Raw genomic sequence first — 21,572 nt, 5'->3', positions numbered from 1 at the left:
CACACTGGAATTTAGCTATTATTTGTAATGTATAACAAAACCATGTGTTCAAAAAGAAGAAACAAATAGCCTCAAGGTTAAGTGGCATCTCCGTTTAATATAAAATGTTACACATTTGCTGTTTCAGTCTACTGCATATTTTTCACATTAAATCTACTTGTGCTGATGAGTGTGAGGAGCCGCTCACAACTAAGGGTGAATCAATTATGTAATAAATCAGACAAATACCTGTGATTGTCTACAGTTCCGTTTTACACATTTAAGTAAAACTATTGGAAAAGAGTTTTGGCCTTGAACTGGAAAACACTGAAATTACTGTTGCAAGTGGAAATGCCACAAGCTTATATCTGATATGCAATTAATTTTAAAGCTTTGTACTAAGTTAAAGTTATCTGGGATATTTATGACATTCTTCAATATACTGCTTTCTTAATACAATGTACAAGATCATTAGTGCGCCAGTAAATGACTTTGGATAATATCAGAATATCAAACAAGAAATAATGATGAGGCCTGAATTATGGGCAGACTGTAATTTTAACATACTAAGTAGAAATATAGCCTATGTAACAAATTCTTTCCACACAGAATAACATTCACAATTTCCTCCTAGCACTGTACTCCACTCCTACTATGTATTTGAAAATGAAACCTGAGAATCCATATTTTCTTCCTCTTTTCATCTCTTCAACTGCAAGGGACGACTACATCCCATTTCATCATGTAAGGTATCTGTCTGCAGACTGCACCCACAAGTTAGCTTCCTTCACTTTTAGCAGTGAGCTGAGATGAGAAGCATCAAGTGGCTCCTTTTATTCACGTATAAACAGTCTACCCCAGTGACCTCCCTCTGCACCGGTGTTGTGAAGATCATAGAGAGGAGGAGGATGGAGGCTGTCCGGCAGCTGATTTGACCGAATGTGACGTCCGGTCCAATCAGGCTGTGGCTCACTGGCGTTTGTCCTTGACGGGTGTATGTTGTTGTGTTTCTGCTGGGGCTGAAGGCAGGGGTGGAGCCAGCCACAGACAGAGGAGGATGATGAGGTGGCAGACGTGGAGGGCGGTTGAGCTGCTGTTAGTGGAGGGATATGTGTTCCATGAGAGCTCGATCAAACCCAGGATCAGGACCCTGAATACAAGGATAAAACAAAATAGTATTATGTGGCCGAGAGTTTGATGACTGGTTAAAAAGTTGTACTTTAGTATTGAGATTTGCTCTTACCTGAGCAGGTGGGCCAGCTTCTTGACTCCCCCACTCCAGAGCAGGTAAGGCAGCGTGTGGAAGTACCAGACATAGAACTGGTAGTGCAATGAACGACTGAAGCACATGCCAATGAAGTTAGAGGTGAAGAGAATCAGAACGATCTGTGTTAGTCTGTTAAGGACTGACACAAAAAACCAGGACTTTCATTCATTTATGCTCTGACCAATATTGTACAGACGTTTGACACCTAGTAATAGTATTACTGATGCTGTGTCCTTTAAGAAAAAAATATTCTACAGATAGGAATAAATTCAAATGAGACAGAAGGATATGATCCACAGTGTTCTTCTGAGGAGGGATTTTCCTCTTTGCAGGCTCCTTGAGGAGTTCAAAGATGCTTTCTCCTGGCCTGGTAAGACAAAAATACAGAGGGGGTTTTCACAAAAAAAGTTTTGTTAATTCCACCTTAATGACTAAAATGTAAATAATGTAGCACATGTTAACATCTTAAATCTCCCTTAAATACAGAAAGTCTTATCTGTGAAACCTGCTATTCATGACAATTATAAATATGCCTGGCATCGCTATTTTTGACACTTAAAATGCAGATTCAGTATAAAGCAGCCTTGTTATGATGGTGTAATGAAATCTGCCCTTTAACCATGGGCTCAAACATGGGTCAGTAGGATTTTGAGCTTGTTAAATTATATTCAAAAATAATTTCAATGCTTTTGGTTGCATGAGAAAAACCAGTATATAAAATTTTTAAATTGTGTTGTAGTTGAAATTGTCAAAATAAGATTTGTGCACAAATTGTCTGAATGGTAAAATTACATAAAGACTCTGAGAGGATAGAAGTGCTTTTATCTGAGAGTAAGTTCTGAGTACAGATTCAAAGTTGACACTATGAAACCCAGTGAGTTCCCACATTGTGTGTGTCACTGAAGTTACACATGCACGCAGATACATTAAAGTTACGAGTTAAAATTGTTGACACTGCTTTTATAGATGAAATCAGTGCCAGACAGCTTTTCTTCACAGTTTTGCAAAGGCTCATATGAAACCACAGGTTTTGATTTCTATCCTGAAAATCATTTCACAAGCTAAAAACTTCACTGACTCCTGTTTGAGCCCATGTTTATCCACTAATAAACCCCAAATAGTCAGAACAGTTTATATCATATTACATTGTTGATCTGCAGCCAAGGACTAAATTTGCCTCACAGATAAAGCAATCTGTTTATAGGGAATGCATCTGTACTATCTTACTCCTCAAGGATTTCACCAAAATACAGATATAGATATGGATCTGAGATCTGGAGCAGCTTATATATTTATAATAACCTGTTTAAATAAAGGTCACATGCTCCATGGAGTTACATTCTGCTAAGATCTGTTCTCTTCATGATAGCATGTTGCATTGTCTGCAGTCATAACGACATGCTGTTTAGGAATCAATACAGTATTCAAAATAGTGTTGTCAATACATAAAAGACAGGAAGCTCTAGCTGAATATACATATTCACACAACCCTCACACTTCCTGTGAATATCTGGAAACCCTGCGTCACGGTCCATGACATCAAATACTGACTGACCCAACGCCTGTGGTGTTGTGGAACAAAAACTGGCACAAATTTAAGCCCTGATTTATTCCAGCTCATCTCTAACTATAATACCAACAGTGAACTTGGCACAGTGAAAGTCAGTCTCACCTCTTCCACCGGCGGAAAGCAAAGAGCAGCAGGGTGAGCAGGTGGGCAGCCAGCAGGACTAAGTGAAAATAGCGATTCAAGAAGAGCCATTCTGGCAGGAAGCGCCAGTTGACCGTCCACTTGAACATGAACTGACGGCCAAGATCAAAAGCCCGGCTCACATAACCAATGGGATTGTCCAGGAGGAAAGGGAGGCCCAGCAAAAGCTGTGATATCAAGACAGATTATTTTGAGATGGTGTTGGGAGCATTAAACATTAAAATATATTTAGGTATGCCAGTAACATGCCTACTTTTTTGCTAGAGAGAATATTTACCTGTAAACTTGCGCACAGAGAAAGTTTTGGGATTGTCCTGATCAGACCAAACTCAGAGAGGAGGAGGAATAGTAGCCCAGGGGCAAAAAGAAGCACGTTCATTTTCACAGACACTGCTAAACTGTCAGAAAGAGAGGAAAACTGAGTTGTAATTTCATCATGTAACGCATGAAAAAAATTTCACAATCATACTATAAAGATTTGCAAAGAAACACATGACATCTTTATACATATTACTCTTGATTAACAGAGGCAAGAGATTACATTAGAAGCTGCATTAAAGAGTCCACACTTGCCTGTAGAGGCCACAGCCAAGGGTCCAGTATCCATCCATGAAAAGGTTGACAGCTGCAAAAAGCAGCATCATGGCCACTGGGTCATTGAAGAGACGTAGCACAAAGATGGAGTGGATTCGATAGGAAGCACAACACACAAAGAAGAACACATAGGGAGGAACCTGGAGAAAGAGATGGGAATAAATATTATCATAAAAAGTATAGAGATAAAGAGTACAGTCTCACACCAAGCCCCTGGCTATGTGAGCTTTAATAACAAAATAATTCAACTTAGTGAATCAAAGCTTTTGTCACAGCACCACAGGCTGACCTTCTTAGTGCGGTAGTATATCCTGAAGACGAGGAGCAGTGTGATGAGGTAGAAAACAGCAAAAATGTACTGGCCCAGACGGATGTTAACCCCGTGGCTGGTGATGTAATAGAGAGCTGTGAAGATGTAGACAAAGCCAGCCGGGTACCTGCAACAACAAGGTGCTCATTTGTCCCAGAGGCCTGCATTCAAAATGACATTGAGCTACAGGATGGAGAGACCCACAGCACTGCGTATATTTGATACTTACACCAAAGGGCCTGTGTCTCCTTTAAGCTGAGTGTAGTCATAGGTACCATTGATGACGCCCTCTACTTCATCCATGTAGGCCTTCCAGTCTATCTCAGTGTCTGCAAGGATATAAATCGGCAATCATGAATGATTAGGAAGGTTACCTAATTGCTCAATAATCATGATTACAATTTTAATACCTTTGTCCATGTATTTTTTTAAAACAATGACAAAAGTCAACCACAACTTCTATGGGCCCAGAGTGGTGTCCTGTAAGTTAATTGTCAACCAAAAACCAAAAAAAAGTACTGAAACTTTCATTACATAAATGATTAAAATTATTCATCAGCTATCATTTGCTTTGGTCCATTAATCTACTGTTGAACTGTGTCAGCACGACAAGAGTGCACAATAGTGCTGAAAGGATTGGTCAATTCAGTGAGTCCAGTCAACAGAAATACAATTACAGACAATCTTGATAATAGATTACTTATTCCAGTCAGTTATCATGCAAAAAAAGTTAAAACGTTCCCTGGCTCCTGCTGTGATCCTACCGTGAGTATTTGCTGGTTTTCTTTGTTTTATATCATGGTAAATTGAATAGTTTTCGGTTTTTTGACTGTTGGTAGGACAACCCAAGAAAATTAAAGACCTCATATTGGCTTTAGAAAATTCTGATGGGCATTTTTCACTATTTTCTGTAACATCATAGATTAAAGAATTAATTGACTAATCAAAAATAATAGACAAAACTAATACAAATATTTAACTGATTATGAATTCGTTATTGATAATTATTGTTGCAGCCCAACATTAAACAAAGAAGTGGACTTGTCAAAATAAACCACATGCCACAGATGACATACTTATGCTTAAATATATGGCTTACGTTATCAGTGAGCAGTTAACATGCCTCTTGAAGTTTACATTATTGTCATCAAAATCGCATCTTTACTTGCATAAACTTTTAAAACTAGCAGTTGGTGAAATGATGAATGCCATTTATCACTGGGACAGAGCAGACGATTGTAGGTGGTCATGCAAGGACAGTAAATTCCCTTTGACAGGTGGCACTGTAAGTTAGGGGTTTTGCTAACGCTAGCTACTTAGCGCTCAGATACGTTCAGAAAGATGACAAAAGACAATAGCATGCTAACTAGCCAAGCAGCTACTTACATGCTACTTTTTGTATGACCCACACATTGATCCCGATCTCTAGGAACCACAACACTGAAACGACCAGTAACGTGTATTCCGTCTTGAACAGGACCAAATGTTTGTCCTGCCACAGTGTGTGAAGCTTCCCCCACAGTGGGGACGGGGAACCGGGAGACTTTCTCCGTACACCTCCTGCCATCTCGGTGGCGTACAGGCGACGTGGAGAGAGGCCGTAAATGACATGCGCCAAATTTGTCACGTGACGCAACGTAATCCTACGTCATGTGACATGGACAACAAGGTTCAATTGAATGTGTCAAGTTTAGACGTTTCTCTTCTCTGACAGGTAAGAAAACAAACCTATTATTTGTCTTACTTGATCAATAAGACATATATACTTTTATACATGAATTATAGTTGCACGTATGGTTAGCTAAAGTTTAGTCCTTCATAGTCAGACCTATCTCCACTGGGCTGTGCTAGCGATGGATAATGCTAACGATAGTTGTTTTACAAAACATAAATTGTAAGGGGTCACTGCTGATGCTGCCATAGCAACGTTAGCTGACTAGCAGCTAACAGCAGCTAATATTAGCTGACCAAGATTTGAAAGAAAATGATCTCATTTAAGTGAGAATGAAAATAATGAAAATTGACTGTCTGCATATTGTTCCCTATTTTTTAATATCAGCATTGACTTTATGCTGTGACTGCTGCTTTTCGAGGAAGTCAAATGCTAAATTCTAACAAGCTAGTTAAAGTTGTCATATTGTCTTTGTGTCTTTCTGTTACCTTCATAGTTTGGGTTTATTATTGCAATTTTATCTGCGTACAAGCAACCGTTTAACTTGTGTAGTCATAGCCCTAGTCATTGCCAAGTCATAACCCCAGTTTGCTTCTCTCCTACAATGGCATTACATTCGAAAATAAATGTTTGGCATTCTTTGTAACAAAAAAATCTGGTTTGTTAAACAGACTGGTGGTCTCTCATGGTATTTCCAGAATCCTCTGAACTAACTATTTGAATGTAGAAGTATTTTTGGCAGTCCTTATCAATCCTCACTCATAATTTTGAAAGTGAATAAAACTCATAAATGTAAGCTGTAAACACAGGCAAGTTCCATAACACTGTTGAATTGTAAAAACTGAAATGTATCACTTAATTTATTTCTAGCTTGATTTGTAATATTGCTAAAGCTGCAATATGTATGTATGTGTCAATCAGTTGATCGCAAGAAAATTAATCAGCAACTAGGTTGATAGTTGAATTGTATCATTTAAGCAATTTCTAACAAACACAAACACTCTCTGGTTCCAGCTTCTCAAATGAGAGAATTTGCTGCTTTTCTTGTTCTTACATTGTCGTAAGTTGTAGATTGACAACATGAACATGCTGTATCAGTATTGGCATAAATAACATTACCTTGTGCTCTAGAATATTGTGATTTGGATTTTCACTGTTTTTGGATGTTTTATTGACCAGGCAATTAATCAAGGAAATAAATAACCAGCTGATTAATCAATAATGATAATCGTTAAATTATTTATATTATTTACATCGTGCAGTGTTTGATGTAATTTCTTATGGTTCTTGACAACAAACAAGTCATGTGACATACAGGTCATGTGTCAGTGACCCTGCATGTATATTCACGATGTTATATGTTATTTTACTGACATAAAATGGGTTTGATGATGACCAATTGAAAGCATAACGAACTGATGTCAGTGCATTAAGCTCAACTACATGCACATTTCTGTCATCATAAATGCAAATACTTACTCTTAAATGTAATTTATCCTCAATATTTCAAAAGAATGTAATACAGAGTTTATGGCATTGAATCAATATATTTTATGAGGCTATATCACAATATACTGTATTATTTGTTCCACACTTACCTCAGGTGAGTCAATACTAAATTTCACACACACTGTAAACTGTGACAGTTGATTTATTGACATTCTTACATATCATATGTTTGTGCAGGTTTGCTCCTAGAGCAGTGACAACAGACCCAGAGGCAATGGATGGATTTTCTGTGACGATTACAGAGGCAGTGTGTCTTGGGGCCAGTCTTGCCTTCTCAGGCATCTGCTATTATCTCTACAGGAAGAGCCGGACCACAGCAGATAAACTTGATGTTAGTTGTGGATCCTCTGTATTGAACATAGTTTTACATAACTTTATATTTTGCAAATTTATACTTTTCTTTTTGTCATGCTAGACCCATTCCTACCTGTGGTTTAGACAAACCACAGGTAGGAATGGGATTAGTTGTGAAGCCATGTTAACAATCTTCAACTTTCACATTCTGCTAGAAATCCTCTTTAGGTAGATCAACACTGCTAATGTCTCTAAACCATGTTTACAGAGGAGGCCACTCTTTTAGGCCAGTTATTACCAACTTAAAGTATTAGGCTCGTGGCTGAAGCAGTATCTAATTGCAGCCGCTGTAACAAAGTGCATAGTTTTTTAGAGGACTGAAGAAGTAGACTGTGCAAAAAAAGTAAAAACTTGGGAAAAGTTAAAAAAAAAAAAATAAAAGCTGAATTTTGTGTGACAGTTTACTACAGTATGTATGCTGCATACACTAACAATGTGTGTCTTGTGTTGTCAGGATGCTCCACACTTCACCATAGATGGGAAACTCAAAGATATTTTGAAAGCAACTCCAGGAGCGTGTCTACAGTATGCTGTCATTGAAGGTAATCAGTGTTTCTGATACAGACAAGAGTTGATCCATATGTGTCCACTGAAAGATGTGTACGCTTCTTTACTTACTTACTTACTTACTTACTCACTCTCTGTTATGTATGCTTGTGTATGTAGGTGCTGTGCAACCAGTAGGCGAGCCTCTGAGGAGTCACTTCCAAAAAGAAATTGTCGGAGTGTTGCAGAAATTCATGTTGAGAGAACACAGGCTTGTGTGGAACAGCCTTTCAGGCAGTTGGTGAGCAAAACATGTCAAGATAGTACAGCATTAGGATTCCATGATGACTCTTTGATGATCACTTTTTTTTAAATACATAGCAATTATTACCTATATAATTTCCACATGCAGACAACTTTATTCATTGTCAATGCTCACAACTTTCAAATTCCACAACCCTGTTCTGCATGCAGTCTTTCTGTTAGCCCAATCTCAGATTATTAAAATGATATCACTTAATTTTATCTTTGATCTTTTGTCTGTATCCTATCTGTTGACTAAAAAGACCCATTGTTCTTCTTTCTACCTGTTGCAGGATAGACAGGGAGCAAGTCATGCACCAAAGCGTGAATTCAGTGCCCTTTGTGTTAGTGGGATCAGATGAGACCACAGTCAGAGTCCTGTGCCCTTTGCAGGCCTCCGGAGTGCACATGGAGATTACCCATGAGAAGTTTCACCAGGTCAATTACAGCTTGGGTGACATCGTAGGACAATACTTCAGTGGGGAGAAGCTTAAAGGGCAACTGGAGACTGAGGAAATGCTCAAAGTCAGTTGGTATATGAGATACTAACATTTTTAATTTATATATCTCAGTAATTAATTCATATTCAATTCAGGAAGCAAAAATGATTTTTTTTCTCACCTCTAGGGCAAATATTGATCTTCATGATACATTATGTAAATATTCCCCTCTTTTCCCCAGGTGGGTGCAACTCTCACAGGTGTAGGTGAGTTGATACTGGATACAGATGACACCCTGAATCTTCGACCCCCTTCTAACAGTGCACAGTACTTCTTGAGCATCACGGACTCTGATGCCCTGCGACATGATCTAGAGGACATGGCTGTTTGGTGGAAGGCGCTGACCATTGCCTCTGCTTTGGCCGGTGCAGCGGTCCTCCTCTGGGTCGGTCGACGCTACTACAACCACTTAAAAGTTCAACGGGAGTGGGAGCAGTTAAGGAGGGAACATGAGAGGCGTCGGGCTGAAGCCCGCAGGGAGCCTGCTGCTGCAGCGGACTCCGAGGCCCTTCAAGATGTGGGCGAGAATCACATAGAGAATGCCTGTGTGATTTGCCTCTGTCAGCCACGGGACTGTATTCTGCTGGACTGTGGGCACGTGTGCTGCTGCCACAGCTGCTACCAGGCCCTTCCACGGCGCCTATGCCCCATTTGTAGACAGAATATCAGCAGAGTGGTGCCACTCTTTCATGTCTGAGGCACCTATGAGACCATTTGACCTCAGTGGAACTTAACCACCATACAAACTGTACCAGCTTTACACCTCAAAGGTCTAAACTGCTGCACTCACACCTAAAAAAAAGGGCAAAATTAACTCTTTGAATCTCATTACTGCCAACAATATACATTTTCTTTTAAGGACTGTATGTATGTACTGTATGTATTCAGAAAATGTGAATTATAACGATACTGTGCAAAGGTGTTGTTCACTACAGAGTTTCAGTGAGTACTTTTACCTGAAATGGTTAGAAATACAAGAAAATCAAGTAATTGGAAAAAGCGTGTAAATATATGCAATAGAAATGTTTATTTTCCTACATGTTTGTCATGTGCCTTATTCTGATAATTTATATGGCTGCTGCTGTCTCAGAGTGACTAACGAATAAATTAAATCTGGTCAAAAGGAGCTAAGCTTTTGTTTCATCCTACGTATTTGAATTACATAAAGAAACTGGTGTATGGATGCATTAGAGACTCTAATGTCAACTGACTCAAAGGGGAATTCCACCATTTTTATATACATCAAAGTATATTTATAGGTCTTTCGGGAGTATTACTGCTTATGTCAAAACAGGTGTATTAAGTCGCTGTGGCTCCAAAGGGAGTAACATGAAATCTGATAAATGTCCTCAATTGACGTCATTTGAGTCAGTGTCAGGTTTTAAGACTAAAAGTTTGATAGTCTTGTGGAAAAAGTAAGTGAACCCTTAGATTTAATAACTGGTTAAACCTCCTTTGGCAACAATAACCTCAAACAAGCTCTTGCAGTAGCTGCTGATCAGACCTGCACAATGTTCAGGAGGAGTTTTGCACCATTCTTCCTGCTTCAGAAACTGCTTCAGCTCAGTCATTCTCAGGAGGACATTTAAGGAGAGTAACCACAGAAGTAAGTTATTTCCATTTATAGACCGTTTGTGTAACTGGGGGCTGATGAATATCTAAACGCTGTAGCTCTGTAGCCTGTTCAGCTTTAGGCAAATCAACAAATTCTTGATCCCAAGTCTCCTGAGATCGGTTTTGTGTGGCAAGGTTCACATCAGCAGACGCTTCTTAGCTTTAGTTAATGTCATGTACTGTATGACTGTAAGATCTGACTACATATTAAGACAAATTTATAAAGAAATACACATAATTCCAAAGGGTTCCCGTACTTTCTTGCCACTGTAAAGATGTCACAGACTTCACTTAATAATAGTTGGGGAACTGTTCTGTAGCTAGTATTTAGTTTTTAAAATTATGGCAAAAAGCATTTCATTACAGATTTTTTCTGGGTAAACTTAAATTCTACATGTATATAATCCCCTTTAAGTCATGAATGTGATTACTAATGAAAGCAGTTTTTGGCCTCAGACTGTGGTAAGGATACAGATCTGTATGAGGCTGACATGTCATGCAGTTTTATGCTCATTCTGTATGTACAGATCATCTTATATAGCTCAAGACGTGGTGTACTGCCTGCCTGCGTCTCTGAACAACAGCTGTTACATCAAAGGGCTACTGCTTTTCTTAAACATTTGGAAAGTAGTTCATGTCTGAATAGATACATGTGTTTCACAGGACTCTCAAGATGATATGAATTCATGATGTTTTTTTTGTTTTTTTTCATTGGCACAAATGCTTGTTGACAGCACCTGGTGTCTGAAAAGACTTGGGTGTAGTGAGTCCTCAAACACACTATTTCTGTCATCTCTAACAAGCAGTGAGAAGATGTTGAGAACAGCGGATAGATGAAAAGCAGTAGCACAGAAATGAAAAACTAATAGGCACCTATGTGTGTGTGTGGGTGTGAGTTTGGGGTGGTAGAGGGGGGTGGTGCAAGGTGAAAAGCGGGGCATCGGGCCTGAGTGGGGGTGAAAAAAGGAGCAGGTGGGTGACACAGGATCCCATAAATCTTCATCAGCGGTCATAAGGGTTCACTTTGACAAATTCTTCATGAGCTCTCTCAGCAGAACAGCAGCTGTGGCTCTCGGGGAACAGACTATTCCTGTAGCACTCGCAGACCTCTGAGGGCATGGAGAAAAAACAAAGCACAATGGCATTTGATTTGTTCATTCCAGTCTAATTGAGTAATTGAAAGGATAAAAAGACATTAAGGCAAATGAGTGGCTGAGAGTGAATGTTATAAAAATTAGAGTAATTACACCAACTAATCTATAAATATATATTTTATGTTATGTAAAGTTAATATATATATAAAAGTTTGAAAATTAAAGTGATGATTTTGTTTGTGTTCTTTGTCACTGTTTGAGAAAACAGCACAAGAGCAATCATTTATGCCCATTTCAGTCTATCCGAATTATAATAGAGTTGCTGCTTCTACCACTAGGTGTCCACCTTTCTTCACAATGAAGTACATACTGTACTGGCTGACAGTGAGGAAGGACACTGACTCCAGTGGATGGTTGGATGCAATTAATGTACGCTATGAGATCCTGTTTAATCCATTCTGATAGCTGACAGACAATTCAAATGATATGATTATTCTCTAATTGACCGTGCTTCATGGCTGGAGACCCTGATTTGTAATGATGAGGGTGTAGACAGTGGTGGTTTCATTTAGGTGAAACCTTATTTATTAGTTTCAGTTACAGGGTTTTAATGGCAGCATTAGCTTGGCTAGTAATGATCATGACTTTTAATATTATGAGTTGAAGTTTTTAAGGAAGGAAATGCCAGTCTGTTGTTGCACCACACCACTTTGGACATTTGTGGTCCCCAGAGGATGAATCTAACTGACTTTTGTGATCGCCTGACATTTCCTCTAGTGCTATATTGGGGCTGACATTATTTTTTTGTGAAATATACATAACATAACATTTGGAACAGACGTTCATGTTCCCCTCAGGATTTATTGTAACAACATTTGGTGACTTCCTTGACTTTTCAACCAGCGCTTATCATCAGGTCAAAATTTTAATTTGTCCCTTATGACCATCTACCAGCAAAACTAATGACATCCCCATCAGCCTCAGCTACTTAGTCTTTTGTGTTTAGTGTGTTAGGAAATATCTGCATGCTAACATGTTAAACTGCGATGAGAACATGATAAACATTATACCTGCTAAACAGCATGTGTGAATATAAATGTTGGCACTTAGTCTAAAGCATTGCTGTGCTCACGGCACCACAGAGCTGCTAGCATGACTGTTGACTATAGTCTTAAAATTAGGTAATCAGATGGAGTGACATCAGCATTTTACGGATAATAATTTTGGTGGTACAAATGTAGTTTGTCCTATTTTGTTGTGCGTGTATTTATTTGTTTAGTGTACTTATTGCCATGATTTTATGTGTTGAAGACTTGCATCCAAAAATGATCTTAGTCCAGCCAAACCATAGCAGATGGACCTAAATTCTGTATTTAGCAAACAATAGAGTGTAAAATGAAAATGGCATGGCTCCAGTTCTGCAGAAAAAGTTTTTGATATATCTTTGAAATCCTGACACACCATGACCTTATGTGCTTATGTTCCCTGTGGGTAAGGGTGGGGTGGAGGTTTTTTTTTTTTTTTTTTTTTTTACTTTGGCAGCCAAGCATTAGCAAACACTCCTACAGACAGCAGGGGGAAAGGTAGAGATGCGGTATCTCAGGAGAGAGAGCCATCACAGCATGCCATAGTCCCTGATGCCAATTACCACTGTCACCCATCTGCTTCGGGCATGCAGTGAAACGTGGGATAAGTGACCTACTTTCTAACGGTAGTGTGACTGCAGTGCTTCTCCTCTCATCAACAAACTGAGTGCTCCCTCCCTGAGGAGAGGGAGACAGGGATGGTGTCATAGGGAAATACACAGTGGTCCGATATAACGATTTTTTGTTTGGCCTTTCACTTTGAGCAGATTATATTGGTTTGGTTCCAAATTGTAGCAGGTAGAGATTTTTTTTTCACTATCCTACCCTATCCTTGCAATCATTAGAAATCAAAAGACAAGTGAACATGGATAACCAAATGGCAAATAACCACTTCTGAGATTTCTGTTCCAATCACTACAAGTGAATCGAATTTTGATTGTGGTGCCCACAGCATTGGAAAAAATATATAAAAATAAAATAGTGCAATATCTTTCCACAATCTGTGTCCATGTTACCCTGGATAATCCACAGAAGATGCTATCAGCAGTTTTCATTGGGGGAATTTCCTCAGCTGAAAGTCTTATGAATGAAAACTGTTGACAGTGAGGTCTGAAGGTTATTAGAGATGGAGATCTCAAAACTTTGGCAAAACCCTCCAGAAACTATCTGCATGCCTAGATACCACTAGAGCAGTGGTTCCCAAACTGGGGGTCAGGACCCCTACAAGGTCACAGTATAAATCTAAGATCAAGATCAAGATGAATAACAAGATAGAAAAAAATAAAATAGGAAAACACATTTCTGCTACATAACTGGATAATTGACCTCTAATAGTCTCTAAAAAAGTATTGCAAGCCACATTAACTGATTTTTCTCCACTTACAGGTAGTGTAGTAAGCTGGAAACACATTGACATATTATCATCTTTGCTTAGTTGTTCTGTGAATGTGTTCATTTACTCGACAGGTAGATATGGAGCAGCATCATTCATTTTGGGTCATGTTTCTGGCCTCCTGATGAATGCAACATTTCTTTGGTTTACCTGTAGACAATGGCTCGCAAGTAGACATTGTTTTGTATTAAGAAACTATAAGAACCTGAAAATACTAGTAAAGATCCTGCCTTCAAAATTTAGTAAAAGTACATTTTGGCAACAACTCAGAAAAGGAAGAGTGGCCTGGCAACATAATATCACTGTATTGTTGGATCATTATTACTGATGTAATATTTTAGCAGATTTTTAATGTTGTGGTTGCTAATTTTAACTGTTTCTTTTTTTCTTTTTTTTGTCCTTTTTTTTTATTTTTTGGGGCCGTTTATACCTTTATTCTAGATAGAATGAAAGAGAGACAGGAAAACTGGGGCGAGAGAGAGGGGATGATATGCTGCAAAGGGCCACAGGTCGGACCCGAACCCATGGCCGCAGCGGCAAGGACCGAGCCCCAGAGACGCCCCAATTTTAACTGTTTCATATACTTTTGGGTAGCTTAAACTATAACTGTCTTCTTAAGTGTATAGTAATAGCAATGCCAAAGTAAAGTACTTGAGTAAATGCACTTACTTTCCAACACTAACGACAACACCAGAGATAAGTCACAAAATATATTTTTTTCACTGACACAAAACTTTACTATCTCTGCTGATACTATGAACAGGATTTGGTGACAAGTTTAAAATCGCACAAAGACTTCACTGACATGGCATTAGACAACACGAAACATTCACCTTTGATCACAGCTTTGGCCTCCTGTGTGAAAGAGGTGTGAGTTCAGCATGCTGCAGACTACAGCTGTGAGCATTTCTATCTCAGCTGTGTGCTCACTGATCCACGGGCCGGAGCTCTGCCAATGTTCCCACAATCTTTCCGAGGATGTTTATGCTGGAAAACAAACATCATTAATCTTCATGATGAGGAAAGCAGATACACACACTACACTTTCATTTGATCCATGACTGCAGATGGTGCCTCTCTCTCTCTCCTCTTTCTGCTTATCCTCTCAGTTACATTTTTAGTTTTCCTGAAATATATACCTGCTCTCTCTCACTTACACAAATCCTAAGAGCTGATACACAGGGAATTGATCCTGGCTCTTAGCTCTCGGCTTGTTATCTGTGTTTTTCCTCAGCTAGTGTTCCTCATGCAGGAACATAGTGTGTATATACACAACGTGTGTGTAAGTTCAGCAGAGCTTGGTGTGCCTGAGGGGAGAGATGGGGAGGGGGTGAGTGACTCAGCACGGTGATTCATTTGTAATTGGAGGCAGTGCTTCAAGAGCACACACACACACACACACACACACACACACACACACACACACACACATTTCTTAAGGGTGGGTGCCCTTGTCAGAGATGAAGGGACAGATTGAGTGAGTCGGATCATTAAGAGCTGCTGCCTGTTAAAGAGGCAGAGAAGAAAAAAGAGAGAGAAGGGGAGAGAGGAGGAGAAATCACAGCATGTGGACGGAGAGGGATCAATCGAACTAAACAGAGATGGACCAAATGAGGAGTCATTGCACTTAAGCATGCTGGTTTCAACATTATGTACCAGAGAGTGCATTATTAGGGGGAGAGGTAAGACAGAGAAGTGTCCAGTTGGCATAACACATCCATGTCTCTTCCCAAAATAGTGATCATGAAGCAGCACCTGGTACCATGTGGAGCAGCAGGTCAGATTTTTTTCATGGTCGCTGACTGATGACGTCATGTGAAATCCCTGTCCCTTGCTTGAACCCAGCTGCATGAATCAACGGCTCTGCTTGTTGACAGCTGGAGGCTGCAGTTTGTTGAGCGGGAGGAGCTTTGTGAGTCATTTCTGTGGATATACTGTATTGGCAGATTTATGATCTCTGGCGCATTATGTAGCCTTATATGTTGAGTGTGGATCCTGTTTGAGAAAAATCATAATTGGATAAAAAAATAATTAGTGGCAGTTTTCTATGTTGAGCAAGTAGCATCATGCCTGTTTACTTCTCTGCAACTGTTTTTTGCCATGCATAGAAATAGACTTTTTGGGTTGAATCTGCCTCTAAAGATGTTAGCTGCATGTTTTCTTAGTAAGCTGTTGGTTAAAAGAAATGCTCGGGGGACTCAGTAACACGTTTTACAGGGTCCTTGCTTCTGTGGGAAGCCAGCCAGCAGGCTGGAGGTCACTTACTGTAGTTTTGATTCTGAAGTTGCCCCACATCTCATCCCCACAGGAAATCCAAGAGCCTTTCCAACACCACTGATCTCAAGACTGTCAGCTGGTCGCTTACACCGGTCAGCTGGCTGCTGAAACAGAAACAGTGCTTCAATGGAAAGGTTATTACTTGTTTATAGACAGGTCAGCTGGCCTGAGATGTTAAAACAGGTTTGGTCCAGTAATAGGCTTTCTGTCAGTTCATTATTTTAGCTTTTTATGACTCACCATATGCTGTGGGGACAGGATGTTGTAATACAGGCTGCAACAAAAAGAAGGCAGGGAAGAATGACGTAATTTCAGATGTCGCTAATGTATAAATTATGCTGGCTCTGTCCATGGTGCTGAAGTGAAACATTTATTTTCTTCTGACACACAGCAAGGAGCATATTATGTTTTTTGCTTTACTTTTCTTATCTTATCCATACAATTATGCATCTGTCCTTGTATGTCCTTCTGCTGCTGTGATGCTTTAAAGAGGTACTCCACAGATTTAGGACTTCACTTTTTAAAAAGTTGGGGGACTTACGAGGGACAGATTAAATCAGCATGATCAAAATCAAATCAGCATAGGCTGAGATATCATGCTGAGACGTTCAGTCCTTGGTATGGGTCAAGCCCTCAAAACCCTGGATACTATATTTCCCATGATGCAACTGGCTAAATATTTTAGAAAGCTCTATAACAATACAACATATTTTAGTATTATCTGTTTTGTGTGTAAAATCTTAACTAATAAGTATTGCTGTCAGAAAGTGGAGTAAGGGAGGAGTTGCAATATCTCTCTCAGAAATGTGGTAAATTAGAAGTGTCAAGTGTCATTGAATAGACATACCCTACTACTTCAGCACTGACTACTATGCAAACAAATGCCCTAGGGGCTGTTTAGGTTTGCTGCTCTGAGAAGCACTGAAGATAATCATCCACTATGAGGTTCATCTTAATAATCTTATAGTAAATGATGGAAGGAAATTACACCCTATGATTCGACTATTATGTCCTACAAGAGGTAATATAACACTAAGGTATGAATCCCTTTTGTTTGACACACAATTAGCTTTTATATAATAGAGAATTTTCATCAGATAACCCAAAGAAAGGCCAACATCTTCTCAGTAAACCTCAATCCATCTGTGATGTAAAATTTATTCTGATATTCAGGAGTGTTAAAATGACATAACACTCACATTAACACTAGTCCCTCATTGTTAAGTCAGCAATTTTTGATTTCATTTTACTTAAATCATAAAGTCAATATAGCAATATAACAACACATGCATTGTGCACTTTGAATATATTTTGATAGTTGAATTAACTAAAAAAAATGTTATAAAATATGCACTCAGTGTTTTCATGTTTGTGAGACAAGTAGTAACTTTATTGTTATAATTTGTTCTCAATTAGAGTTCACTTTACATAACAAAAAAAAAAGTTATTCTGAACACAAAAACGTTTTGTTGTCTCAACACAAAACTGACAACTATAACCACTCTTAAACCTCCCATAAAGACACTATACAGTGCACTGCTGGTGCCCCAAAATCCCACTAAGCGGGGCCCCTTATGATGTGTATTGTAGCTAGTGTCTACCAAATGCCTGCATGTGAGTTGTTTAGGGGACAAAAATAAACATAAATTCCCTGTTAACATGACATAGGATTAAATGCTCAAACAACAAATTATTTGTTGTGTGATTTGAAATAAAGTCAGACTAAGGTCATATAGGACCGTTACTTTGTGTGTGGTGTAATCATAACTTTCAGGTTACTGTACTGTGATAAACTAAAGGTTTGTGTGCAAGTCCTTTCCAATAAACTTTTTAAGTTGAGTGAGCGAACTGGGATTCACAGATTTACAGTGCAAGACTAAAAGCTGGTTATGGTATTGAGCAATTTCATCTCTCGCCTGTTGATGTCCCTCTTGCTCCTCTACCACTCGGAGTCCCACTACCACACACACACACACACACACACACGCACACACGCACACACGCACACACGCACACACGCACACACGCTCGCGCTTCAAACCCGGATGGATGACTTCACCGTTCTGCCTGGGTTTCCTTTATGATCCCGGGATCTCCCACTTCCCTCACCAGACATCATCCAGTAACACAGGCGAACACAGCTCCCTCTCTCTCCCTCTCTCTCTCTCGCACACACACTCATATAACGCTGTCTCTCCCTGCAGCTGCAAACACATCGAGAGACCACAGAGAGACCACAACAGCACCCAGGACTTTAGACGCTGGCCCCTCATTTACACCAAGAGGACCTCAGCAGGAGAGACACTATCCGCTGCAACTTGCACGAAAAGGGATCTACGGCTGTATTGAGCAAATAGGCTGATAGCCACTGAGGAAGACTTTTATCTACTTTATATTTTAAACCCCCAGACGCTTCTCTGTTGTTCCACAATGTCCGAGGTGCTGCCATACAACGAGGGGAAAATGAGCGGCTACGGGGCGGACAGCGAGGTCAGCCAGATGTCCTTTAGCTGCGGACTGCAGGACACAAGCGCCTTTTTCGCTGCGTCGCAGGCGAAAAGACCCCCAAAGCTTGGACAGATCGGCAGAGCCAAGCGAGGTAAATGACGGTTCAATAAAAGGATTGACACTCAGGGATGTTGTCACCATAACTCATACATGATCAGATATATTTGTGTGTTAAATGTAGGGATATTGCAAACATGTATTCAGGGACTTATAGTGAGCGTATTGTGTTGGTCAGTTCATTGATATTTAGTGTAATTCTCTTTAAATTTATCATGTCTTATTGAGGATATTCTCCATATTTGTTCCTTTGAAAACGCACCACAGCATCAATACAGTAATTTCCATTGCATGGGGTTGACATCCAAACTGTTTACATACATGCATTAAAAATTATCTTCATGCAAGGACACACCCCATGTTGCACCCATCAAACAATAGGGTTAAGCAGTAAGGATAAAAGCCTGGCTCGTCGCCATTACCGGGAATGAGTTGTTTTCACCAAGTGCGCGTATGTCGACCCTGGGGATTTGCAATAGGCTAGTGCTTCAGTTAATTAATTAATTCATTTATTCACCTGCAACTGCGCTACAGTCACATTTTCCCTCACTTGCTTTGGTTATTTAATGCGCCACATCCCCCTCCACTATATATAAGAAGTGGACACTAGAGAAATCGAGAGCTATAACCTATAATAAAACCCATAATAAGGGATGTTATAGAAATATCATCATGTATCTCAGCTGTCATGGTCTCAGTAAACATCGTCTTCCCCCTTTTTCTCTCTACAGTGGTCATCGAGGACGACCGAATAGACGAGGTCCTGAAGGGGATGACAGACAAGTCTTCACCCGGCGTGTAAACGTGAACGATGCCTTGCAGACTTTTTTAATTTTGATCACCGATTTGAAGCACTTGTCGGCTGTGCATGTTCGAGGATTGCAGGAGAAAACGGCAGCACGAAGCGAGGATGGGATGATGATGATGATGATGATGAAAGGGGATGAAAAAAAAAGCGAAGAGGGGAAAATGGAGAAAGGAAAAGAAACGAAGGAAGAGAAAGAGCGATGAAGAAAGAATGAGAAAGAGAGAGAAAGACTCTGGAAAAGACCAAGATTTATCATGGGATTGCTGGCAATTCTTCAAACGAATCCCGATTTTAACTACTGCTGCGCAGCAAGATGTTGAGATGGCGGACACTGCTCTGTATCTCAACCTCTGCTGACTTTAATGATGGATGAACTTGTCATTACTTCACGACCATCTCTTTTTTTCCTTTCTAAAAGCGCTGTAAGAAACTAAAATACTGCAACTGGAGGCTGATGCTAAATCCCAGCCCTATTTCAATAAGTTGTACAGTAGGTAGGCTAAGCTCTCAAACACCCGACACCCCCACCTCCTCCCTCCTTACTCTTCCTCCCTCACCTCTTCCTCCTGTAGGCTTTGCTTTGTTGACTCAGTCGGCGACGGTGCATTCAAGGGAGCTGTCCTTTCAGCACTGGTCCAATGCATTCCTGTTGCTGCTAACGCTTTTTAAAAAAAAACAAAAAAAAAAACAGACCAACCAAACTCTTGAGTCTACTAAATAGAGGAGACCCATTGTATGTAAAAACATATATCCGAGGATGGTGCAATGTTAATATTTTCTGTAGTAGAAGCCCATTAGTTTTTGTTGTTTTGGCCCTTAAACAGCATTAGGTCAGAGATTAAACCTAAACCACAGGCTACATTCTTCTTCTTGCATTACCCATCAGTGGTTAAAGGTGCAAGCTGGCACCTTCATGTAGCTGATCTACACCTGCACATATCTTTTTTGCCCCCCCCCCCCCCCTCCCTTTTTATTTTATGTTTTGCATTTTCAACTGCTCAGATATCTACAGAGGCCAGCAGAGATGTGGAAATTATAGTAAATGTTTAAAATAATAGTCATGAAATTGATGGGAAAAAATATGCTTTCTATAATTTGGTTATTTTAATTTTTGCAATTATTCGTGTTTTGTCTTCTATAAATTGAAAGTTTTTCTCCATCTATTTGCATGAACTTTCACTCCGGTGCCAACACAGGTGCCACCACTCTTACCCTGGCACGCTTCTTTTTAACAAAAGTCATATTTGTATTTTTATATCTAAATATTTGTTATTTAAATGATATGCTAGTCTATCGTCTTACAATTCATCAACAAAAATATTTCTACTTCAGAGAGGATATACGGGATGAGACTAAGCTTCATAGAGGAGAATCTAAGTTTTTGGTGGACTGGTCTCATTCTATATCAGAGGTTGGATGTTTTTTAAAGACTAACTGAATGTGTCTGGGGTTTTTTGCACACATCAATGTTAAACTATTATTAAGAAATCGTATACTGTGACTTGAGCTTCGTTGATGAATTTGTTAGAAAATGGCAGTTTTAGAGTATATTGCACTGTTTACGAGTATCCTCAAATAACACGTTGTTATTTGACCGACTTTGGACATTACAGTTTTTGTTTTTTAATTTTGTTTATTTTGTACCATTATTTTAAAGAAACTGGATATGGTTTGTTGTGCATGAAACCTTAATATTTTCAATAATGAAACATTGTTTTATGAAGCAAAAAAGCAACAAAAATGTCATGACATTCTAAGAATGAGTCATTGTATATTATGATGCCATTTTCACTGTATTTGGTGAATTAATAAATGGTGAAAGAAAATGTTAATGTGATTCTTTGGCATGGCTTTTGTACCAAGACATTTTCACTAAAATTTCAATGGAAGATGGCAAACAATGGGCCAGCATCACAGTGGCTTCAGCTTGTTTTTTGATTAAAAAGAAGAAAAACAAAACACAGAGTTTATCATCTCACCAGATTTAGTATGAAAAACAAAGTTTAGATCTTTAGTGGAAACAAAATATACACAACAATGCCCCCCCCACC

At 39.4% G+C, this 21,572-nt stretch overlaps 3 protein-coding genes across 3 annotated transcripts; 2 read left to right on the top strand and 1 right to left on the bottom strand.

Annotated features, from left to right (window-relative positions):
* Positions 1 to 77: 77 nt before the first annotated feature.
* On the bottom strand, positions 78 to 5,454 carry alg3 (ALG3 alpha-1,3- mannosyltransferase). Its single transcript, XM_087173756.1, has 9 exons — positions 5,248 to 5,454; positions 4,091 to 4,190; positions 3,841 to 3,988; positions 3,531 to 3,691; positions 3,235 to 3,355; positions 2,919 to 3,124; positions 1,538 to 1,613; positions 1,223 to 1,368; positions 78 to 1,129 (listed from the first exon to the last, which is right to left on the bottom strand). Exons 1-9 carry the CDS (start codon positions 5,426 to 5,428, stop codon positions 949 to 951), a joined length of 1,320 nt encoding a protein of 439 aa, XP_087029882.1. The 5' UTR covers positions 5,429 to 5,454; the 3' UTR covers positions 78 to 948.
* Positions 5,455 to 5,496: 42 nt separating this feature from the next.
* Positions 5,497 to 9,811, top strand: mul2 (mitochondrial E3 ubiquitin protein ligase 2). The gene is made up of 6 exons (XM_023405405.2): positions 5,497 to 5,575; positions 7,220 to 7,373; positions 7,851 to 7,938; positions 8,063 to 8,183; positions 8,479 to 8,710; positions 8,867 to 9,811. Exons 2-6 carry the CDS (start codon positions 7,257 to 7,259, stop codon positions 9,380 to 9,382), a joined length of 1,074 nt encoding a protein of 357 aa, XP_023261173.1. The 5' UTR covers positions 5,497 to 5,575; positions 7,220 to 7,256; the 3' UTR covers positions 9,383 to 9,811.
* Positions 9,812 to 18,242: 8,431 nt separating this feature from the next.
* camk2n2a (calcium/calmodulin-dependent protein kinase II inhibitor 2a) lies at positions 18,243 to 21,353 on the top strand. Its single transcript, XM_023405534.2, has 2 exons — positions 18,243 to 18,747; positions 19,445 to 21,353. The coding sequence occupies exons 1-2, from the start codon at positions 18,579 to 18,581 to the stop codon at positions 19,513 to 19,515; spliced, it is 240 nt and encodes a 79-aa protein (XP_023261302.1). The 5' UTR covers positions 18,243 to 18,578; the 3' UTR covers positions 19,516 to 21,353.
* Positions 21,354 to 21,572: the final 219 nt, after the last annotated feature.

The sequence above is a fragment of the Seriola lalandi genome, unplaced genomic scaffold (genome assembly GCF_002814215.2).
Source record: "Seriola lalandi dorsalis isolate HSWRI2012SDOR001 ecotype SW California unplaced genomic scaffold, Sedor1 jcf7180002054277, whole genome shotgun sequence".
Classification (NCBI taxonomy): Eukaryota; Metazoa; Chordata; class Actinopteri; order Carangiformes; family Carangidae; genus Seriola; species Seriola lalandi.
This window is presented reverse-complemented; position numbering and strand designations above follow the sequence as displayed.